Source organism: Tachypleus tridentatus, chromosome 13 (assembly GCF_004210375.1).
Source record: "Tachypleus tridentatus isolate NWPU-2018 chromosome 13, ASM421037v1, whole genome shotgun sequence".
Classification (NCBI taxonomy): domain Eukaryota; kingdom Metazoa; phylum Arthropoda; class Merostomata; order Xiphosura; family Limulidae; genus Tachypleus; species Tachypleus tridentatus.
The window spans coordinates 77,220,046-77,244,772 of NC_134837.1; the positions used below are offsets into that span (position 1 = coordinate 77,220,046).

Here is a 24,727-nt window from a genome sequence, read left to right on the forward strand (position 1 = left end):
TCTTGTATATATATATGTAATTGTAATGATCGTTAGCTTAAGTAATCTAATGATTGTGGGATACCTCACTAGAACCTCAGTCTTAGACAGGAGGGAAGTATCTTCAAGTTTTTGGGTCTCAGGCTTCGTTTTTATCTCTAACTTTATCTCTTGTAGGTGTGCAAATCATAGTTAGTCATTCCAGAAGCCAATTGAAGCAGTATATTCAGTCACAAACAGACCAGTAAGTTGAGGTTTACACGTTCAGTGTAAATGAAAAAGTATTTGTTTGTTAATTTGTCATTTTCCGTATTTTCAATTTTCAAGATTATTTTCTGCATAACAATGGCGGAAACTATACGTCTTTTATACTTGTAATTAGCCAACAGACATCAGTGTACCTGAATACCAAATATCTCGAAAAATAAACAGGGTTTTATAATATTCAGTGAAATGTCTTAGAAGCTTAACAAAAATAGATCCACTTCATCATTAAATTGTAGATGGTTTGAAACGAAAAAATCTGTTAATTTTACTAACTTTATTAACACTGCTTTTAGAACTGTTTCTGCACATATTAGATGTGGATTTATACAAAAGTAGCTATTGGTTACGAGTGGCATTAGAGCCTTGTTTAACGTACAAAGAATTACACGTTTTTTATGTTTTTTATATGTAGAAGTTTGTCGTAAAACAGAAGAACATTACTAAATATTGACAGAACTGTCAACAAACGCCATATTAAGTTCAAAGCCTAAAGTCACACTTATATTTTTATACGTTTTATTTTTATTTCACTCTATTTTCAACAACAAAAAAAACAGCTCACAACAGAAGTTCTGTAAATATTTAGACTGTTAACATGCTCTTATATCACACATATACGTATCTTTACATATGTATAAATATTAACTTCTAATGTTTGTTTTAGAGATGAAACAATTAAAGACAGAGTTATGTAAGATAGAAATAGTTTTAGCAATTTAACCAACATACATCTGTGTAATACTTTCCAGATATACCTTACGACATAATGTGGTGACGTATTATCTTCCATATAACCTTCGTTTTAACCAAAGTGAAGGAACATATTTTTGTTGACCTTTCTTTGTCTGGCAATTCGAAAATCTCGATCATTTCTATGGTAGTAAGTTTCTGGGTTTATCAACAAACTTGTATAGTCTTCCGGCAATCTGTCTTCCACCAGATCGGCTTCCATAAAACTACCAGATGGTGGAACAAAAGAATGAGGAACGTAGAAAGGGAAGGGTATGGAGGAAAATCTATTCAATAAAAGTTGTTTTGAAATTTCAGTGGGGTCAATACCTCTTTTTTGACGATGCTCTTTCTCTCCAACACGAGCTGGGAAAATTATAGAATTTTTGTCATTCACATCATTGGTTGGGAATAGTTCTAAAGGTTGGTAAGGAAAATAATCTTCTTCATTCACTTCGGGTTCATTGGTAGTTTTACTACTTTTAGGAAGTATTGTGGAGCTTACTGAACGTTTCCCGAAATGAATCATAGAGTGCGCTTTCTTCTCCAACTGATCCTGTTCCGTGGTAGATGCTAAATCTTTTGTAGTTGATACTTTGTTTCGAAATCTTTTTCCAAAATACATAAACTGATGTTCTTTAACTGCTTCTTCTGCAGAAGGCCTTTTGCCAAAGTAAAGTATCCTGTGTTCACCATTTTCTTCTTCTGCTCCTACTTTTTTGCCGAATGAAAATAAATCATTATTATCATTGTCTGACTTCTTTCCAAAATACAGAATGGTGTGTCCTTTACCCAGATCTTCATCTGACTTCTTATCAAAATACAAAGTTTTGTGTCCGTTATGTACGCTATCCTCTCTTGTTCCGTAATCTTGTGAAAGACGTTTTCCGAAAGACATGATATTGTGGTCATTTGTACGCTTGATGAAAGGCTCCAAATCATTGTCTGGACTGGTTATAAGACGATCACCTAAACCTTCCAGCACAAGAATAGACGGATTGTTTCTTTGACCCGACCTCTTACCAAACGACATGATATGGTGGTCGTTATTTCGTTTAAAGTTCTTAGGAGCAAGTCGCTGGTACGGAAAATTTTCGACCTGGTCTTTGAGAAAGTAGAAAATATATCCAGGCTCATAACGCGGGTTTTTCGAAATACCAAGGTTGTCAGCAGGCAGTTGATCTCTGTATACATAATTATCGGTACTGGTAGCATCGGGTTCGTCTTGATCAATGTACCTTGACCAATCCCGTTTTCCAAAGTGAAGAAGCTGGTGGCCTGTATTCTCTGCTGCTCGCCTCCCGAAATGAACAAGTTCCTGGTTTCTTTTACTTTCGTCCGCTAGGGATTGTAGAAAATGAGTGAAAAAGATTGGAGAAACGTTTCTGAATCTTTTCACAGGCCTAGAAACTGAAGGGGTTGTTTCTGTTATCGGTAATAGATTCATCTCGGTTGATTTGATCGATTCTGCGTTTTCTAAGATGAAAAAGGATAACAATTGACTGTGGTTCGAAGCGAAATATGAAGGGAAAATACTTTAATCGATATTCTTGTTTATTGTATTATATCTTTTACAATAACACATATTATAAAAGTAAAGCATATATACATAAATAACGTAACTTAGTAATGTTAAAAAGAAAACACGTAGTATGTTGTACTTTTAATTTTAAGCACTTTATATAAACGTATGGAATATATTTTATTTTTGTTGGTTGGTTTTTGTATTTCGCGGAAAGGTATTCGAGAGCTATCTGCGCTAGCCGTCCCTACTTTAGCAGTGTAAGACTAGAGGGAGGGCAGCTAGTCGTCACCACTCACCGCCAAATCTTGGGCTACTCTTTTACCAACGAATAGTGGGACTGACCCTAACTTATAACGCCCCCACGGCTGAAAGGATGAGTATGTTTGGCGTGATGGGGATTCGAACCCGCGCCCTTTATAATATGAGTCGAGTGCCTTAACCACCTGGCCATGCCGGGCCTCGTGATATTTATGAAATCTATTGATTTCTAATGTTCCGTCAGTTTTCAGCGTAATAAATAAAAGTGTTAATAACAGTTAACCATCCAAAAATAACACTATTCATAATAAAGATTAGTTTTGTAAGAAAACAAACCAATATGAACAAGTTCATAACAAACAATGGTTTTGTTAAATCATCATCCAGTTTAGAGTATACGTGACACATTTGTTACGTAACCACCGAATACACAGTATTTATAAGAGACAACAGAATTGATAGATAACCATCCAATTCAAGAGTATTCATTAAAAATAATATTGTCAGATAACCACCCAATTCAATACAATAATATTCATAATACACGCTTAAAATAGAAAAAAAATAAATTCAAGAACCACACCCGTTGTTGTTGACTGGGTGAACATCACATCCTTAAATATGTGAATAAAAGTTCATAATACAGTGGTGTATAAGAAGGTGTAAACATATTTTAAAAACAAGCCTTATGAGTGATATGTAAAATTTACAGCGTACAATTTTATAAATATAGTTAGTTCCCTGAAAGAGAGCAACCTATCCTCTTGTATACATCTACAGTTAACCATACTCGCGTGAAATGAGGATTTAAAAAATACTGATATTTAATACTTTATAAATTTACAGCTCTTATTATTACATAGAACTGGTCATCTTGCTCAAATGGCCAGGTGGTTAAGGCGTAGTCTGAGGGTGTAGGGTTCAAATCCCCGTCGCACCAAACATGCTCGCCCTTTCAGCCTTCGGGTCGTTATATGTGCGACCAATCCCACTATTAGTTGGTAAAAGAGTAGCTTAAGAGTTGGCGGTAGGTGGTGATGCTTAACTGCCCGCCCTCTAGTCTTACACTGCTAAATTATGGACGGCTAGCGCAGGTCGCCCACGGGTAGCCTAGCCCAAAATTCAAAAACAAACAAACAATCTTTCGATAAAGTAGGGTTAGTTTAAATACGTTGAGTTTTTTCTTTTTATTTAAAACAATATTTATGAAACGGAAGTTATGAAACTAATATTATTATCACTTATTTTTGAATTTTCATTGGTTAGCTCAACGAAGTTGAAAATCTTACGCGATACTTAAAGCTAGGATACCCTACGAAGATAAAAAAAACGCCATTAATTTCATGAGATGAACCCAGTTGCGAGAAACTGATTATTCATTTGCACAGCGTTCTTGCTGAGTTTATGTTTCTTTAACCTAAGGGCTTACACCTAATATTAGCTACCTAGTACAGTATAATAATCGTATGATCTAATTTGTTTTTCAAAAACACTATTTTGCAGTGCTTTAATAGGATGTAAAATAGGCTTAAGAACAATATTAGAATGTGATTATTTTCGTGAGACCGACATGAAGTTATGTTTTTTTAACAATTGCACTGTAAAACTTGTCATTTGGTTTACTTTTCCACTGTTCTTGAATAATAGGTTTAGATAAAACTGTTAATTTCAGTGCTATCTTTTCATCGTTAGTTATTCACACGAGATAAATACACACGTACAAATATATATATTTACCTTTAATAGGTCATTTTATAAACATTTACTCTGAGAAACGGGGTTGTATAATACTTACCGGGGCCATCTTTTTGTTTCGCCACCTCACCATGTACAACAGCTATGCACATACTAAGGAGTATCACCAGTGAAGTCCCTTGAGTCATAATGTTGACAGTTCTGTAAGAAACCAATTAAAATGAAAAAGAAATATACTTCATTATAATAAATCTCGGGAATTAGAAAGAACAAACATACATTCAAAGTATTACACAATGTATGCGTCTAGGGTTTAACTGAAACGTAAATTCTAGAAAGCTAAACGTGTCAGATTTGTTATTCACTTGAAAATGACAATGACGTGTTTTGCGTTTTAAGCATGTGTTCATTGAAAGAGGAACGCTCTCCCTTTCAACCGTTAGGGTGTTATAACGTTACGATCATTCCTACTATTTTGGTAAAAGAGTAGCTCAAGAGTTGGCGGTGGATGATGATGACTAGCTGTCTTCCCTCTAGTCTTACACTGTTAAATTAGGGACGGCTAGCGCAGATAGCCGTCGTGTAGCTTTACTCGAAATTTAAGAAAGAAACAAACAATGATTTTGAACCAATTTTCGATGAAATTTACTATAGTAGTTGACTTAAATAAACAACTACAAATATGTATTGTCTAAAATTCTACGTTATTCAAAATAATCTTTAAATCGGTATTTGATTTCATAAAGTAGATTTCACACATATAATGTAATATTGAGAAGAAATAAAAGACTTTAAAAGATAAAAGCAAATACAAAATAGTTTAATGAATGAATGACGAATGAAATATTTATATTACCTTCTTAATGCTCCATTAGTATCATACACATTTCAGTTTTACCATGTTAACGTTCCTCCGGAACGAGGGATAATGTGTTATGGGTCAGTTTCACGTTAACTAACACGCTAATTTGAAATACGTCATTACCTGTTACATTTCTTTATAATGTTCGGTACAAAACCAGCTGGTGGTGTCACTCGGAACCCAGTAAACAGTTGTAAATTATATTCGCTCGTGCAAACTAATAGATAACGTAGATGAAATATTCCCTTCCTTTGATAACATTTATGAATACAGTTCAACTATAATGTATTAAAAGAATATAGAGAGAAGTGTGAAGATTGTTTTTAAGATAAAGGTTTAATCCTCTCCTAACTTTCTGAGCTCGTATAGATTTCCACTGATACAAGAACGAGTAACAGGTTTATACTGTCTACCTCAACATTTAAAGACAAATAAAATCTATTTCTGAAAGACAGTTAAGTTTGTTCGCTTCGTCTAACGACGAAATATTAGATGATTTCATTAATAATGGCCATAAATGGTGAGAAATCTATTTAACGCGTCAATAATAAGGACTATTTGCTTGTTAGCATTCTAAACCTGCTTCCTATATTTGTTTCGTTTGTTTATAATGCTAACTTCTAGGAAGGTAAATCATTAAAAGAACCAAAAATATGTTCACATACGCAATCAAATAACAACAAAAGTTAAAAATCACAGTTATTACATATATATATATATATATATAAATTTAAGTTATTTGAAATCATCCTATAGAAAAATATCATTTACAAAGGAATATACATATGCATGTATATATTATTCTTTTTCCGAACATTTTACACTATTTCGATAATCATACGTTTTCATTGTATAAAATATCTCTTTCGATTGTCTAATAATATATCTGTAATATTTCCGTCTCCAAAATATCATTTTTAAACTTCTCTAATAAATTATCCGTCTGCAGTTATAACGATTATACCTGTCACCCCAGTGACTCGGCGGGTTTCGATAGACGTGGTGAACAGTGCATATTTAGCCTGTTGTGTAGGTTTAGGCTTAACAAAAACCGAAACAAACTAAACTGAATATACCACCTTATTCTGAAGCTGGTTTAGTATACACAGCGTAAAACTAGCAGTGACCCTCAGTACTGGCATAGGTCTCTACGCCAAAGGAAATCTCTTCAGTATCTTTATAGTACAGCTAGATAGAATTACCATTTTATAAGTCTAGTTCCTTATTTACAAAGGAAATAAATAATATTTTATACGAAAATATTCACGTATCTTGAATAGGACATAATTATCATTACATAAGGAAATTTAGCCACTTGTTTATAATAGAACAGAACTAGCATTTTGTAAGAAAGCTTAGCCACGTGCTTACAAAGGAGAGAGCTAACATTTTGTACGAAAAACCTTGTCATGCTTACAATAATATAGTTGTGTGTACGTTAGTCCAGGACACTAGCTATTTTATAAATAATGTTGGAGTGGTGTTTGTCAGTGTAGTTTTTGCATAGTATAGACCTCAGTTTTGTGCCTGGTTTTTGAATAAATTTGGTATTAACTGGAATGTCATATTTAGTTACTAGTTTTTGCCAAATGTTGGTTATTTGTCTGCTGATGTCAGGAATATATGGTATACAGCAGTATATGGTTTCGTGATTTTTTGATTCGTGATATATATTTACTTTTGTTGGTTGATTTTGCTTTCTGTCTGGGAGTGTGCGTATAATGTTTTCTACGGTTTGTGGAGGAAACTTATTGATATTGATGAAGTATTGTTTTATTTTGTCTAATTCATCGTTAATTTTATCTGGTGAGCATAGTTTTATGGCTGTGTTTATTTGGTTTCTTAGTATGTTGAGTGTTTGTTTTGTTTCATGTGCTGAGTCCCAAAGAGTGTATAGTTCACTATGGGTGATTTTTCGGTGGATTTCTGTTTTGAATTGTGTGTCGATTCTTGTAATTTTGAGGTTAAGAAATGATATTTGATTGCTTTCTTCCTGTTCACATGTGAAGTTAATGTTGGGATGTATAGAGTTAATGTGATTGAAAAAATTTAGTGTGTGTTCTGTAGATGTGAATCCCGCAACCGTGTTATCTACATATCTGTACCAGTATAGTGGTGGATGTAATGCTGTGTTAATGGCTTGTGTTTCAACTTGTGTCATAAAAAATATTGGCTAAAACTGGTGATACTGGGTTGCCCATGCTTAGGTCATTTGTTTGTATATAGTTGTGGTTGTTGAACATGAAGTTTGTCTTTATCGTGGTGAATTCTATGAGAAAGCAAAATCAACCAACAAAAGTAAATATATCTCACGAATCAAAAAATCACGAAACCATATACTGCTGTATACCATATATTCCTGACATCAGCAGACAAATAACCAACATTTGGCAAAAACTAGTAACAAAATATGACATTCCAGTTAATACCAAATTTATTCAAAAACCAGGCACAAAACTGAGGTCTATACTATGTAAGAAACTACACTGACAAACACCACAACAACATTATTTATAAAATACAATGTGATAACTGCCACGACTTCTATATTGGAGAAACAAGTAGAAAAATGGAAACCAGATTCAAAGAACATAAAAAGTCACCTTCACACGTTTTCGAACACTGCAAGTCAAATAAACACAACATAACCATAGAAAACACTCAAATACTAAATAAACAAACATAAACAAACGCAAAATTAAAGAAGCCTTACTTATACAACAACTTAAACCCAAAATAAACCAATATAAAGGAACGCCTTTATACCTATATTAATATAATAAAATAAATAAAATTATATATTCAAACATCTAATACCGCCCTCTACATTCCGACACTCAGTTACACAACCCCTTTTAAACATGTGGTCAGCTTCTGGTCAGTTACCTCTTTCTTTGTGAACCTGACGATGACCGAAGAAGGTCGAAACGTTGTTCGCTCTTCTTTGTAAAATATTTTCTCAACCCAAACGAGCCGCTTTTTGCATATATATATCTACAAGGCTACTTGTGTATATATCGGCAGCGGAGACGTTGTACTGGTATACAATATCAAACAAATGAACAAATAAAAACAGAAACACTTATTCAACATTTGAAAGACTATTTCGACCCATCTTCAAGAGATTCAAACTTTATAATGCCTCACTGAGATCTATTATGTTTCTAAGGCAGTGTTTCTTATTCTACCGTCCATACTGTTATATATCTCAGGAGAGTATGTCGTTGTTCTTCATTTCCTCAGGGGTTTCAAGCTAAATGGAAATTTAAAAGTAAGGTAGAACCCAGATGCTGCTACTTAAAATTTGCATGTAAGTCTTTCAGTTTCACTCTTTGGTATCCAAACAGATCTGATTCTTTAAATCACGTCTAGTTGATTCAAATGTAAACTGCAACGAAAGCATATACGTACATACGTAATAATGATACGATTGTTTCTTGGCAAATAGATTTTTTCTCGTTTCCCTATTTTTCGGCACTCTGCAACTCACAAAGCGTTTGATGAAAAACATTAACATTATTAACAATTTAGAAAAATTTGTATAGGGACTGGAATAAATAGTTAAAAGTATTTTCATGTGATTTAAAAATCATAACACCGAACGTTTTAAAAGCTATTCGAGTCCGGTAAATTTTACCTTCACATAGTTCAAATACTAAGAGAAAGGAGGCTTTATTTACGATTCCTTTCTTTGTTGTTAAGCGTAAGATTACACGTTATGCTATCTGTAATGTGTCCACCATCGGTGTCGAAATTCACGTTTTTAGCATTTTAAACTTTCAAGACTTACCACTGAGCCTTTGATTCACGAGGGACTCGCATGGGTGGCGAAGCAGGAACAATACTTTAGGGCGAATTAATCCCAACAATTTACACTTTAACCTTTAATCTTTTCAAACATCTTCGGTTTAAAAGGAAAAAAAAAAAACACCAGAAATTCAGATACAAACGTACGAGATGAATAGTGGAAATAAAGGTATTTTCTGAACTTATTTGCAGGAAGATGTAAGTCGTTTGAGATGTATGCTTACATATGTAACCCAAATGTTTTACTCGTTTGGTGGTTTTCAAACAAAGAACACTTTGCAACGTCTGACATAATAGTTTGGAGACGAATATTGTCTAGCTGTATTTTATCAACTTAACTTTCAAAAGTTAGTTAGAAAGACCTACATGTGGATTAACTTACACTAGCAGTTAATATAACATAATACTTTTATGGAGTATTTGTAGAAGATGACTAAATATTAAAAAAATGTTTCTGAATTTTAAACTTCCATTCAAACCTGGCATTGTGTTTTATAGCATATCTTGGATATGGTATAAAATTATTAATGAGTTTCTTTATATTATTTTCCTTGTGTAAGGCTATGGATTAGGTTATCTGGTCTTTGTCCTTGGTGGAATTCAAACTCTGAATTTCAGCGTTATAACAATATGTTGTTAACCGTGAATATCTTGTCTTACAACTTCTAATGTGAAGTAGAAATGCATGTCAAAACATATTTATTTATTTATAATATATCCTACGAATAAGTGGCCTTAAATGAGTACATTTTGTTGGGTACATGGCCAGAGACGAATCTGCGGCTCAAACCACTCGCGTCCCGTCACTGTCAAAACATATTGTTACCATTTTGCACGTTTTAACTCCAGGCTTTACATGTCCTAATAGCCAAATGATCAGCAACGTTAAGACAACAGTACCGTACAGCCAGTTTGGCAGTTTGGGTGGTCATTGTCCAGTGATTCATGGTTACAAAGCGCAACACGAAATGATTTGCTGAAAGAAATTTGCCCATATAACACTGACAGCTTCCAGTTCTTCAGTGTATCCGAACCTGTTATCCAGCTACTGAGACAATAGTGTCTTTGTACTTGTTCGGTCCTCCAGATAAAGAGCCTTTTGGAAGGCAAAGCTTCTGTCATCCTAAATAGCTATATGCCATCACTTGATGGCATTGTTTGACAACGCCAGTGAATGACAGATTTTATCAGAATTAAGGCTAAACAGATTTGGATTTGATGTCCTATAGATTAGCCTGTACATTTTGACCAATAAGTCAATTTTGATAGTGATGGTTAACAAAACAATACGACTTTAGCGTCGTTAGTTAGCGCGTGTTAAAGAATTTATCTCAATTTATTTAAAATAAATACAATTTATATACATCCTACACAATAAAAAATGGCTTCTACTAAAGTAATATTTGTAACGGAAATGCTTTAAAATAGAAACAATTCACATAAAATGTTAATAGAAGAAGTGTTATATATGAATTTACTTTTGCCATAATTCGTCCAGTTTACGCTTGTCGTCATATGCACATAAGTTCATAAGTTTAAGAAGCTGTAACGAAACAGACGTCAACATACATGTTTTGCTGCAAGTTTAATTTAATGAAACGTTTTAAATTCCTCAGTTTCTCTTCCTTTAACAAATGCACATTAGGTGATGATTTCTGTCTAGGTATTTATTCAATGCTGCTTTAAAATAATGATGTAAATTCTCTGTTATCGCAGTCTGATACCTTAAACAAACAGGAACGGCCCGGCATGGCCAGGTGGTTAATCCACTCGTAATCTGAGGGTCGCGGGTTCGAATCCCCGTCGCACCAAACATTCTCACCCTTTCAGACGTGGAGGAGTTATAATGTGACCGTCAATCCAACTATTCGTTGGTAAAAGAGTAGCCCAAGAGTTGGCGGTGGGTAGTGATGACTAGTTGCCTTCCCTATAGTCTTATACTGCAAAATTAGGTGCGGCTAGCGCAGATAGCTCTCTTGTAGCTTTGCGCGAAATTCCAAAACAAACAAACAGGAATATGAAGAAAGATATTTAAGGAGCAGTTTTTCCTGACATTTCTGGAGGAACATTAAAAGAATTGTAGCACATTCGCTGACAAGATGAAAATAGTTCCTAATGCTCAGCGATCGTTCATAAAGAAATGCAATTTCTTTTTTATCTATGGGATTTTGAGTACGTTTTGTTTCACCATATAGCAACCTAATTTGTTTTTGTTCTGTTTTCACCTACGCTGGTTAGGTTCACATTGTGACCGACAACTGATAAGTCAACACCTTTCCACTACAAAACTCGTGTCTTGTATGGATCAAAACTCAGAAAATTGAAACTACTGTCTACTATATCCTACGTTTTTCATGGTATTTACTGAAACTTGTTTCTGTTTAAATATGTAAGCAAAATATTCGCTCTATTCTCTTTAGATGTTAGTTTAACGAAATAGTGAAGACGTTTTTTCTTTTTATTTAACTGGAGAAAGCAGTTAATCAAATGTTCATATAAATTTGACAATGGTTAAATATTTATGTTGGTCAAACACATCAGCTGTTTTTGAATGGTTATTAAAGATTAAGTACACGAAGAATTTGGTGGCATACCCATACAGTCTAATGAAACACTCAATTAAAAGAACCAAGCCAACTCATTATGTTTTAGAAGTTATAGACGTCACATAGAGGTTTTAAACGACTTCATTAGAGTTTGTGTTGAAACACTCAATTAATAGAACCAAGCCAACTCATTATGTTTTAGAAGTTATAGACGTCACATAGAGGTTTTAAACGACTTCATTAGAGTTTGTGTTGAAACACTCAATTAATAGAACCAAGCCAACTCATTATGTTTTAGAAGTTATAGACGTCACATAGAGGTTTTAAACGACTTCATTAGAGTTTGTGTGCTCCAAATGCCATGAAAACGGTTTCAAAGAACTAGAGATCATTAAAAAAAGTTTTAAAAATCAAACTAATATCTTTTGAATACAGTTGCTTTCGAAACGTTTCGCACAGGCTACATTGGACAGTCAAAAGCAAGCTTAAAAAGATTGATTAGTTGTATATAAAACGAATTAAATTTATGTCCAGATGATTTTCCTTATTATAATTAGGAGCAATTATGTTTGAATTGCACAGTTATTAATTTGTTATAAACAAATTCTTCAAACCACCTTTTCTCTGTACGTTTTATGATCTGTGATTGAGAGTAATGGTTTTCCTTGCATAAAAATATTTAAGAAGCGGTGATGCTATAGAGGGCGTACCCTACACTAAATAGTAAGTTGTTTTGACATCTAGTGAACGGGAAGTGTTACTACCATGGCAACTGCCTGGTTTACACAATATTATAGTGTAAAATTATATATGATATTCTAGTATGCAAAGTAGCGAGTCCATATGCTAGTAATGAATAGTGCAAGTTGTAAATATGATATAGTAGTACAGAACAGTGACAAAAAATGGAATTATGATATACTAGTGGCGAAAAGTGTAAGCTGGAAAAATATGTATTAATTGTTTGAATTTCGCGCAAAGTTACACGAGGACTATGTGAGCTGGCCGTCCGTGATTTTATTTTGTAAGGAAAGGCAGCTAATCATCATGACCCCCAGCCAACTCTTGGGCTATTCTTTTACCAACAAATAGTGGGATTGACCATCACTTTATAACATGCCCATGACTGAAAGGACGAGCATGTTTGTTGTGATGGGGATTCGAACAGGCGACCCTCAGATTACGAGTCGAATGTCTTAACTACCTGGCCTATGTGCTGATAAAATAACACTTTAAATAAAGTTGTTTATAGAGAATATCAGCTTTCTTTATGTTCGTCTTTCAAATACGAAACAGTCAATAAGTAAGTGTGTAATATTTATCAATCCGGCAATATTAAGATAGAATGCGTTTGATAACTTTACATTTACCGAGTTACATAAATATAAGATATGCAGACCGGTTTATTTGACGATAACAAAGCTAATGTAAAATTAAGTTGATAATTACATAAGTTGTTAGGGAAAAAAAGAAGACAAATTTCAATCTTGGTAAACCCAACATTGTTGGAAAACATTATTTATTTAGAAGACGTGGAGTGCACAGTTAACAAGGTCAGATCGACACAGATATGATAAGTTACACCAACGATGAAACGCTCTCATTTAACATCTGTTGAATTCCTACGAAAATTTTTGACGCGTGTATTTACTAAAACAGATAGAATAATTTCAACAAGGATTTAACGGTATCGATAAAAACCATTTGCATAACTGGCAGAACGTGCCTAGCAAATACTGATTTTTTTTTTTTTTTTTGCATGAAGCAGTGGGCATAAAGAATTGCATCTGGCTTTTCGACACTTTCATTCATAAAAGTATATTCACGGTTAAGTATGCATTGAAGATTTTAAAGATCAGGATGAAAGATAAACATTTCTTTTGACTTTGGTCGGAAATTGCAAATAGAAGTCTTAGAGGATAAACGTTGGTTATTTATAACAGAAATACTGAAGCCCGCACAAAAGTTTCGTGAAGTGAAGAAAAACATAAAATAGGCAGAAGTTTAACGAAGAAGTGGAAACATGAACTGTAATAGATGTAGCCTTCATAAGGAGAAAATACAGAAACTGTTTCATGTTCAGTAAGGAGAGAAACGTGGACCAGATCTAATTTTGTTAAGAAATGAAAACGGGCGCCGATATCTGTTCAAAAAGAGAGCAGAAACTTGGATTATAGGTAAGCCGTTAACGAAAGAAGACAGACTGATAGAAGTTTGATAAGACGAAGAAATGTGTAATGAGATGTGAGCTGGATGAAGTTAGAAAATTGGGTCTGGTGTCATGCCATTACTTAATGTAATATATTCCATAAAAAAAATGTATACGAGATAAAATAGAAAAAGAAAGATAAACTGACATTTGATAGGGCTATTCTTCATACTAATAATTAACTATTCTAGTTAATATGTTTGCAGGATTAGGAACTTTTTTAACAAGAATAATTGTGTATCATTTGTGCGGGTTTATGATTTTTTAACAAGAATAATTGTGTGTCATTTGTAAGGTGTTATTTTTGTTTTATAAGGACAGTGAGTGTGTGTCTCGTAGCAAAGCCAGATCGGGCTATCTTCTGTGTCAACCGAGGGAAATCGAACTTCTGATTTTAGCTTCGTAAATCCGTAGACTTTCCGTTATCCCACCGGGAACTCTTTAGCGAGGAAAAAGAAATACAAACTGGATAACGTAACATGTAAAGAAAAACGCCAATGCTTCTCAACGCCAATAGAGTGCTTTAAAACTAAGCTGAGGGTTTAATCCAACACTAACTGCTAGAAGGGTATTTTTAACAATGAACAGTGCCAATTTCGGGCTTTATGGTGGACAATTTTCTATGATAATTCGGAAATCGAAATGAGGACCTTTGTTTGTTATCATCATTCTGATGTGCTTCACGATGTGGATGATCGTCTTTCTTTCAGTGTTATGTGTTGTATTTATGATGTAGCTCATGTTGACGTCACCAAAATACTGTTTCTATTGGTTCATCAAAAACGAACGCAGGCTTTGTTACAGCCGCATGTAACTATAATCTCTTTTCCCAAGTCTGTTTCATTTTTCCTGGATAACTTGAGACCTGGAACTAAACCATATGACATGGAAGGCCATTCCACTCAGGACATTATCTTTACTCCATCAGTAAAAATCTCATTGCTGAACCTTTCTCCTCCAGGCCTGTTTTCCATCTGCTAAATAAACCGCTACCTTCACATGTAACTCTATCATGTTTTCTAGCAAGAATACTTTATAGTTTTATGTATAACAATATCACGTTCACGAAGCGCGTGATCACGTATACTTGATTGATAATTCGTCATAAATTTTATACTTTCCTTTACATGTGCCTTTTGCAACTTATTGATCAGCCCAGCATACCTAGAAATGTACCAAGAATATTTAAATTTGCAAATCATTTTTTGATGTTTTTAAGTGTGAAATGCCATCATCATACATGACAAATGTTATTAGAGCTGTTCAAATCTCATTAAAATTTGATGCATCATACTTTTGAAATAAGTAGCTTGTGCGAAAATTTTCATAAGAAATTAAACAATATTAAAGTAAGTTTAAATAAATATGTTTTTCAAATTGTATAACTGACAATATCCTGTCCTTCAGTGTTAAGTTTACGGACTTAAGTCCTAAGATCCTTGGTTCAATTCCCGCAGTGAATAGAGCACAGATGACATATAATTTAGCTATCTGTTGAAACAAAGAAACAAATTATTACGTAAAAACTGACCTTATCTCGATTTAAAAGTAATGCTTCAACCCGAAAATGTAATACAAAAAATGTAATTGTCAAATGCAGCATTTCATAGCAAAAAAAGTATAAGTTATATTTGAATTTAAATATTTTACATGTGATTCTAGGTGTATTGGGTCGATCATTATGAATTGCAAATGTGTATAAAGAATCATGTTTATTTAGTCACAACGTATAAGTGGTCACTTGTGATTTTGTCATACATAGTAGGGCCCGGCATGGCCAGGTGTATAAGGCACTCGACTCGTAATCTGAGGGTCGAGGGTTCGAATCCCCGTCACACCAAATGTGCTCGCCCTTTCAGCTGTGGTGGCGTTGTGATGTGACGGTTAATCTCACTGTTCGTTGGTAAAAGAGTAGCCCAAGAGTTGGCGGTGGGTGGTGATGACTAGCTGCTTTCCCTCTAGTCTTACACTGCTAAATTAGGGACGGCTAGCGCAGATAATCCTCGTGTAGCTATGCACGAAATTAAAAACAAAGCAATCATACATAGTAGTATGGTGAAACGTATTGCTAGAGAGCATAACGAGAAGAGTTTACGAATGTAGGAAACATTTTGATTAAGTGTCCAATGTGTCAAACACCCTCTTGTGGTCATATGTAAAAACAACTACGTTCACGAATCACGATGTATTTGAATGTAAGAGGACAATGAGTTAATAGCAGTGGTTCCACAGTAAGATAGCGTTAACAGACTGAAACTAGAGCGGAACGTACAGAAAAAAAAGATTATTATTAATGATAGAAGGCCAATTCTGATGTGCATAATATCTTGGATACCTGAGTTTGAGATTACATGTTCTGAGATCGAGGATGCATGTGTGAGGTTCAGGATTTTCTATTTATTAGAAAGAGGCTTAAACGACAATAGAAACACGAAGCTCTTTCTATTTTTGTCCAATTGGTAGATGTGTAAACTTACCGACTGTTCGGTATGACTATAATATCAAACACGAATGTAACAGAAATCGCCGTCTTTTGAATAATCTTTTCTAATACTAATGATAAATATTTTTTTTAATACTGATGACAGTGAGAGATTCAATAATGCGAAGACGAAAGTAACTGCTGGAGTTAAGAATAATAGAACAACATGAGATGTTGATACTGTTTCTCATTCTCTCAGACAGAGACTGAAAACAGTGTTGCAACTGGAAATCTGAGCCTTATTGTCACATCATAGTTGGTGTTAACTTTCAACATTGTACTACATGTCGCTGTAATCCCTATTACTGTTAGTTTAAGAATATTCTAGCAAAAGTCAAACGAGGGCTATCTGAACCGATAGACTACATGGAACGCAACGAGTAAACAGCACACACCGCCAACTTTTGATTTACACTTATCTGACGATTACTAGGCTTTATTCGTGACTCTGATAGCAAAAAAAAAAAAGAGAAAGAGAGAGCCTTTGGACCTAAAACTCAAAACTTCGTCATATTTCTCGAACGTTAAAAGTTTGATGATTATGAATCTTTGCCAAAATTCGCGTTAAACTCAAAAAATAAAAACCGTTAATAGAGTACTCTTAGATTTTATATCCTTAATCATTCCAAGTATTATGATGTATTACTGCTACTATTTTAATTATTGGTCTTAAAATTAGATATATATAATTATACCAGTTGTTTATATATATAATTTTAAAACCTTGTAGAAATTAAAAGAATTTCTGGTAATGAGTTTCTGAACAAAAATCAGGACCACTTTAAAAACTGCATTTTGAGAAATATTGTCCGTCATGCGCTAAGATAAAAAAAAAAATGTATTACCATTTGCTATTGATTAATACCTACAATATTAAAATGGCATGTCTGTGTGTCCATGGGTTTTTTTTGTATGACCGCTATAACTCTAAGAAGAAATGTTTCTAAGTTTACTGTTCTTTCGTTACGACTTTTTATGTTTCTGGAAAATAATAAATGTTTAAGCTATTTCTTACTGTTATTCTGTGTTACAGTAAGTTCAAAATACACACACCGGCATAGTCATTCTGACTATACCAATCTAATACGAGCAAATTTATTTGTTTGACGTTAAGCACAAAGTTACACAATGAGCTATCTGCGCTCTGTCAACCACGAGTATCTAAACTCGGTTGCTAGCGTTGTAAGTCCACAGATATATCACTGTTCCACTGAGCAAACCCGGGTACTTTGGCTCGTATATATGTATAGCTACTGTAGAGGTTGTTTTTATGAATGGTTTTAGTCGCCGAATAGTAGCTTATAGAATGACTCAGAGTTTGTTCGTTTGTTTCTAGTTGTTTTTTTTTCGAGTTCAAAATATTAACTCATGGCTTCGTCATTTTTTGACAGAGTTGAAATATAATGACAGTTTCGGACTCAGGAGGTCAAATCCTTTTGATTAATGTCCTTGATCACGCCCAAGGTCTCAAAGATTATTTATTTTTATTAAAAGCGTTTAGTCTGAAGGTAGGCGAGTAGAGATACTGATGAGTAATAAAATAGAATTGGGTATACACGCGCCCCAGGCTTGATTTTGGTGGCGCACATAAATATAGCTAATAAAAAGGTCTCATAAATTGATTTACTCTGATCCTGATTAAAAGTTTTTTGTGCGACGTGGCTATTGATAATTCCCTCTTGTTTTGTTATATGAAGCAAGAACGCGACTCTAAGAGATATTGTGGTCTACTATATCCTTCAGTGTCAGTGAACTACTGTGTAACCATCTGTAATAAAAAGATTAAACATAGTAAAGTTAATATAATAAATAACAAGGTTAATTTAATAAATAGCAAAGTTAATTTAATAAAATAACAAAGAAAAGTTGTATAACGGGATCATTAAGTCTGTTGTTGAAATAGTTTAGGTCATTTGTTACAAAATCTGAGAGCGAAAGCTATGCTTCCCGGTTGGGTAGAGGAAATTTTCGAAACTGACAATGCTAAAATCAGGAGCTTAATTCCTTGCGGTGAGCAGAGCGTGTATTAGTTTTGAGTTAAGAAAAACGATAACATAAACTTGAAAAGCTACTGTATAGAAATATTTCAGGTTTTTTCTAGATGTTTTTCTTTAAGAATAAAAACGTGACGAGGTATTTTATTCTTTGCGTAAACAGAAAACAGGGAAGGAATGTCACCCGAGACTCTATTTTAACAGCCATTTATAAGAACCAATCTCTCATGTATTGTTTTTTTTTTTTGTCAGGGAACATCAAATAGTAAACACATACGGAAGAAATCTGAGCTTTAAATGGTTTTTAGTTCCGATAATTTCGTCTTCTGTTTAGACCTGAAAGATGAAGATGCATCTGTAAATTGGTAAAGCTGCATGCTTGAGAGCGTGAAGAAACTGACGTTAGGGTTTTTTTGTTTGTTTTCACTTTCTAATTTAACAGTGTAAGACTTGAAGAAAGGTAGTTAGTCATCACCACCCACCGCCAACTTTTGGGTTACCCTTTTATCAACGAATAGTGGGATTAATCGTCACATTATAACGCCCCCACGGCTGAAATGGCGGGGTGTGGCGGGGATTCGAACCTAAGATTATGAGTCGAGTGCCTTAACCACCTGGGCATGCCAGGCCCGTCTGACGTCAGTGAAAGTTCAAATTTAATAAAATGTTTAGAGTTGAACTCTGTGAACGTTGTTTGATCAACACTATTTTTCAGTCTGGATAGTTTAATGTAACTAATTCTTGTTGTATTTCGTGACACAAAATTAAGATTCAAATTTATCTTTATTTGTCTTTGTCTGTGGCTCCGTTTGCCTGACAGTTCACCTATTCATAATTTCTCTATCTGACTTTCTACCGTATTTTCAATATTAAAATGTTTGTTATGTGGTATTGTCAAAGAACGGTCTCTCTCATAGCGTCAGTGGCGGATTTGAAATTACAATGATGACTGCGCTATATATTTGGATAAGGTTTGTGAAAGAATAACCTTTGTTCTTAAGGTATGACACCCACCCACCCTAGTGATCCAGCAATATGTCTGCGGACTTACAACGTTGGAAACCGGATTTCAGTACGTATGGCAGAGCAAAAATAGCCCATCGCATAACTTATTGATTAACTTCAAACCGACATACTTGAGACACACCATTCAAACAAGAAGTGCACCTTAAATTTGGAAAACTATTGGAAACTAGATTTTTTTACAATGTGCTGTGCGAACATTAAATAAATGATAAATTTTATTTTTTTATATATAATCGATAAATAGAAATTAAAAATGTATGTTTTTTGGTGTGAAACTATAACGTATTTATAACCTGATGTTTCTGTACACACTTTTCGTGATACAAACAAAAACGTATAATTTTATTTCGAATTTTATCAGAGATACACGAGTTTTAGATACTGCATTGTTAATATTTATTTCCTGTGAATAAATAGAAATGTTACTGTTAATAAAACGATTTAAAATAATGTTTTATTATAGATTTTGTTTTATCGTTCAGCTTTACGTAAGCATTATTTTGTGAAAGCTGTAATGTGAAATTTGAAGCAGTGTTACCTTTGATTCAGATGATGAAATCACTATTACACACAGAAGTAGTTGATGATTAAAAAAGTTAAACTGAATGAAAAAATAAAGTTATAAAAATTTGTTTGTTTAGAATTAAGCACAAAGCTACATAATGGGCTATCTGTGTTCTGCCCACCACAGGTATCGAAATCCCTTTGCGCCACTGAAGGGGCACGTTATAAAAGAAATCAAAACATATAAAGTACTTTATATAAAACTATTTAAAGGCTTTTTATAATTAAAATAACAACTATTTGAAGTGATCTAAGACATATTTGTTTTTTTAACAGTATTGTTTGTACAGTTTTTTTTTGTATCACAAATAAAGTTACTGACAAAATCATTCCCCGAAACTTTTGACGGGGTGAATATAGTATTCTGAAGTGTTTTATGTAAACAAAGAATGATATCCCTATTCAAACTTGATATACATTTCACTGATGATCAGAAACGACCCTTAATTAGACTAAAGACACATTTCTGTAAGCCTAATACATTTCTGTACTGTGTTTTTTTTTAATATAATGACCAGATACGTTATATAAGTTATAGAAAAAATTATTTTTTCTTTAATTATTTGATAATAAGCAATGCAACAGCGAACTTGTAGAGAAATTGTTGATAGACTGAAGTGAAATTTTCTATAAAATAAATGTGAATAGTTCGTTGTTTCTAGTTAATTTTTTTCTCGCAAAACAACGATGCTTCAAAATATGTCCACACCGTTATAGATACCAAAACAGAGACACAAGTGTTATTGTATACCTTCCTCCTTCAAAACGTTCTAACTTGTTCGTAAGAAACGTAAATAAACAAACTACATAATTAAGATATCTGTCATTGAATTAGCGCAAAACTACATAATGGATTATCTGTGTTTTGTTTACAACGGGGAAATCGAGCCCCGGATTTTAGTAGGTTTTAAACTTGCCGCTGTGAAATCAGAAGGTAATGCTATTTACTCATTGTACAGCATATGAACTAAAGGAATTACGATCTCGAAAAAAATGTTTTGTTGTATTTTGTGTTACTGTTTAGTAGGCACAGTTCTCAAAAGTTAAATGCTTTTAATTTTTAGTGCTCCATCGAAGGGATTGGAAAATAAAAAAAAATCGCAATAATAAATGTTTTAATTTATATTAATATTAAACAGTTAGAATGGAACCTAGTTAGTGCAAACTATTATCCAGAATCATATAAGCATTTTGCCGAATTGGTGAAACTAGTTAGTGTTAACTGTTATCCACAATCATATCAACATTTTACTGAACTGTTTTTGACGGCCCGGCATGACCAGGTGGTTAAGTTGCTCGACTTCTAATCAGAGGGTCGCAGGTTCATCACACCAAATATACTCGCCCTTTCAGTTGTGGGGGCGTTATAATGTGACGTTCAATTCCACTATTCTATGGTAAAAGTGTAGCCCAAAATTTACCTTGAGTGGTGATAACTAGCTGCCTTCCCTCTAGTTTTACACTGCAAAATTTAGGGACGGCTAGCGCAGATGGCCCTCGTGTAGCTTTGCGCGAAATTCCAAAGAAACCTAAACCTGTTTTTGAAGCTAGTTTGTATAAACTGTTAAACCTAGTTCGTTTAAACTGTTGTCTACAATCATTTTAACATTTTACTGAAGCCCTCATGATTTTGTATGTGAGTTAGCTACAGATACAAACTATATAGTTCAAGAAACATACTCAACGAAGTACTAAAATAAGATTGTTTTCTATGAACAAATATGTTCATCACAATACTGATAAAATCAACTAATCAAATGTTTGCCTTACAAGAAGCTTGAAAGTCAGAGAATGTTACTAAATGTAATATTTTTACACTGAAAATATAACGCTAGATATATAACGTTTAAAAGCGACTATGAAAAGCGCAATTTTTGATAAATATGCACAGAAAAATTTTTATTTCGCACGCAAATACATATATAACATGTATTTTAAAGAAAACAGTGTAAACTTTGATTTTTACTAATATCATTTAGGGTTATTAATTTTTATGAACTATTTTAAATGTTCACGTTTATGAACTAAGATATTACTTCAGCATTATGAAATATCTTTCTTATAGAAAGTAACAGATATATTTGCAGTTTTTGAGGTATTTTGTTTCCTTATGCTAGTAGTGAATCTCAGTCCTCTTAGTAGAACGTGTTGATTGTAACTAATTCGACATTCATCTCACTTAATTGTGTTAGTGCGCATAAAAAAAAAATTATTGCTAAAATATAACCATGGCCATTATAGATTCTATAAGAGGAAATTTGAGTGACCTAATGTATGTGTTTGTTTGATAATTTCATTGAAACTACTGACTTCTCAATAGTATTAAATAAGTTTTACGACACATTACACGTAATTGTATAAAGTTGTTAAAAGAGCTTAAATATATCTATTTTTTTATGTTTATGACCAGATAAATATTTTCGACAATTTCATATGATTCTCTAACTGTGAAATGATTTTCTTTGATAATGGCTTTGAGCCTAGAAGATAATGTATATTTCCAGGGTATAATTCAAAGAAGCCGATCGTCCTTCTCAACCATTATCAACTGTAAAACAATCTATATATTTACTTGAAATTCCAAGTTCTTATAAAACACGCAAAAAATCGGATTTGTTTACCCTTGTGATTTTATTACTAAGAAAACGCAATGAAAGTCTCAACTGTTTCAGTTTCATTCTTTCCCTGCAGAACAGATCTATTCATTTTCTCAGTGTGAAATACCTGAGTCAGTGCATTAGGCGTAGGTAGGATGTGAACTAAACATCTGCTGATGCCATTTGTTTCTGAAGTTATTCATAAAAATATATATATGCTTCCTCGTGAGATGTGGAATTCATATAGTTCACAAAGTCCGATTATTTTGGATACACTGAAACTTGTTATTTACTTCACGTGAGATTAAATTCCTCGTTACAAAAAAACAACAACAAACAAAAACAGATATTCCAGCGGATAAAAAAATCTGTAAACGTAATAGTTTATCATTAAACAAAATGCAGCTATGTCATTATAGTTTCATTAATATTTACCAAATAAAAATGATGAAACCTTTATATCTTTATATTTGATAAAGAATATTTCAACTGTTCTTACTTAAGAGTTATATTGTAACTATTTACGAAAGTTGAATACAATATCAGATACAGCAACTCTATTGTTCAATATGTGCCTTTGCAAAACGAATTAATACATAATAAATTGAAATAAACAAGAAAAATGTATCATGCTCTAACACGAAAAATTAGACTACTTTAAGGAAGATGAAACGTAATTTAATTCGACACTATTATTTGCTGTATTCTAAAAGGTAGACTGCTTTGAGGAAGATGAAACGTAATTTAATTCAACACTATTGTTTGCTGTATTCCAAAAGGTAGACTACTTTAAGGAAGATGAAACGTAATTTAATTCAAACAATTATTTGCTGTATTCCATAAGGTAGATTACTTTAAGGAAGATGAAACGTAATTTAATTCAACATTATTGTTTCCTGTGTTTTAAAAGGTAGACTACTTTAAGGAAGATGAAACGTAGTTTAATTCAGCACTATTGTTTGCTGTGTTCCAGAAGGTAGACTACTTTAAGGAAGATGAAACGTAATTTAATTCAACACTATTGTTTGCTGTATTTTAAAAGGTAGACTACTTTAAGGAAGATGAAACGTAATTTAATTCAAACAATAATTTGCTGTGTTCCATAAGGTAGATTACTTTAAGGAAGATGAAACGTAATTTAGTTCAAAACTATTGTTTGCTGTATTCCAAAAGGTATGTCGATTAAGTCTACAATAGCATTAGGTTCTGTATTTGCTATTCAGTTGCTAGCCGATTTGACTCGACTGAAAGAAACTGACTGAGCAGTTGAAAACGAAATTAACACTTTATTTTATATATGAAGCACGTAAAGACAACAATAGGATAAAATCGATTTAGTAAAATATGCTTCGCTTGTACATAGATTTTTTTTCTTTTGGTGACTATTCGTACTCTTAGAAAACAATCTACACAAAGCAATCATGAAGGAAAATCTGAGACACTTGACCTTATGTGAATTCTGATACAGTTCTATCTCTGCTTAATATGAAATTAAACCCTAACCCGTTAGAACTTCCCAGCATGTCATCTTCCCCACCATAAACATATTATCCGACTAACTTCATTAAAAGAAAAAGGAAAACAGTGGCTCAAACTTCTCTTATTTTCTCACATGAGTAGCATACCAGACATTTCGCAGAGACCCAATCCAGAAATCATTTAGTAAGCAAGCCAGATGTCGAGATAATTGAATTCTAGTGATACTGCTGCGAATGTGGAAAGACAGATCCTACGTCAATGTGATGCAGTGTTGGGTATATCTTGTTTTGTCTGGAACTTGTACTTAGGTTTTCGGTTTTCAAATTCGTGATAAATGGTGTGGTTACAAGTAGAACCTCGTTTAAAACAAACCTACGTAGGTATTAACAAAGAAATTGATTCTAGTATATGAATATCAGTTACACTTTTAATAATCTGTTTGACTAATTACTCATGAATAAATATATGGTGGTAAATTGGCTATTGTTTATACGATAAAGTGGTTTATCTTGGTGGTATTAATACTATGTTCAAAGCGAAGTTAGTATACATACTACTACGATATTTAAATAAGAAATGTGAAATATTTATCCATTGTTATAGGACATAATTATTGAGATAAATGTCTGTAGTGAAAAAATAGATGGAGCAGTTACCCCTTTGGCACGCCTTATACAAGCCTGTCTTAACTCATATATTGTAAGCATG

General features: G+C 33.3%; 1 protein-coding gene across 1 annotated transcript in view; it reads right to left on the bottom strand.

The window, feature by feature from the left end:
* Nucleotides 1-738: 738 nt before the first annotated feature.
* The window catches only part of LOC143238936 (uncharacterized), a 32,667-nt gene continuing 8,678 nt past the window's right edge, over nt 739-24,727 (bottom strand). The window contains exons 2-3 of the mRNA XM_076479592.1: nt 4,554-4,654; nt 739-2,451 (exon numbers count right to left, since the gene is read on the bottom strand). Coding sequence (XP_076335707.1) covers nt 1,049-2,451; nt 4,554-4,641 — 1,491 coding nt within the window. The 5' untranslated portion in view covers nt 4,642-4,654 and the 3' untranslated portion in view covers nt 739-1,048. The remainder of the gene's footprint in view (nt 2,452-4,553; nt 4,655-24,727) is intronic.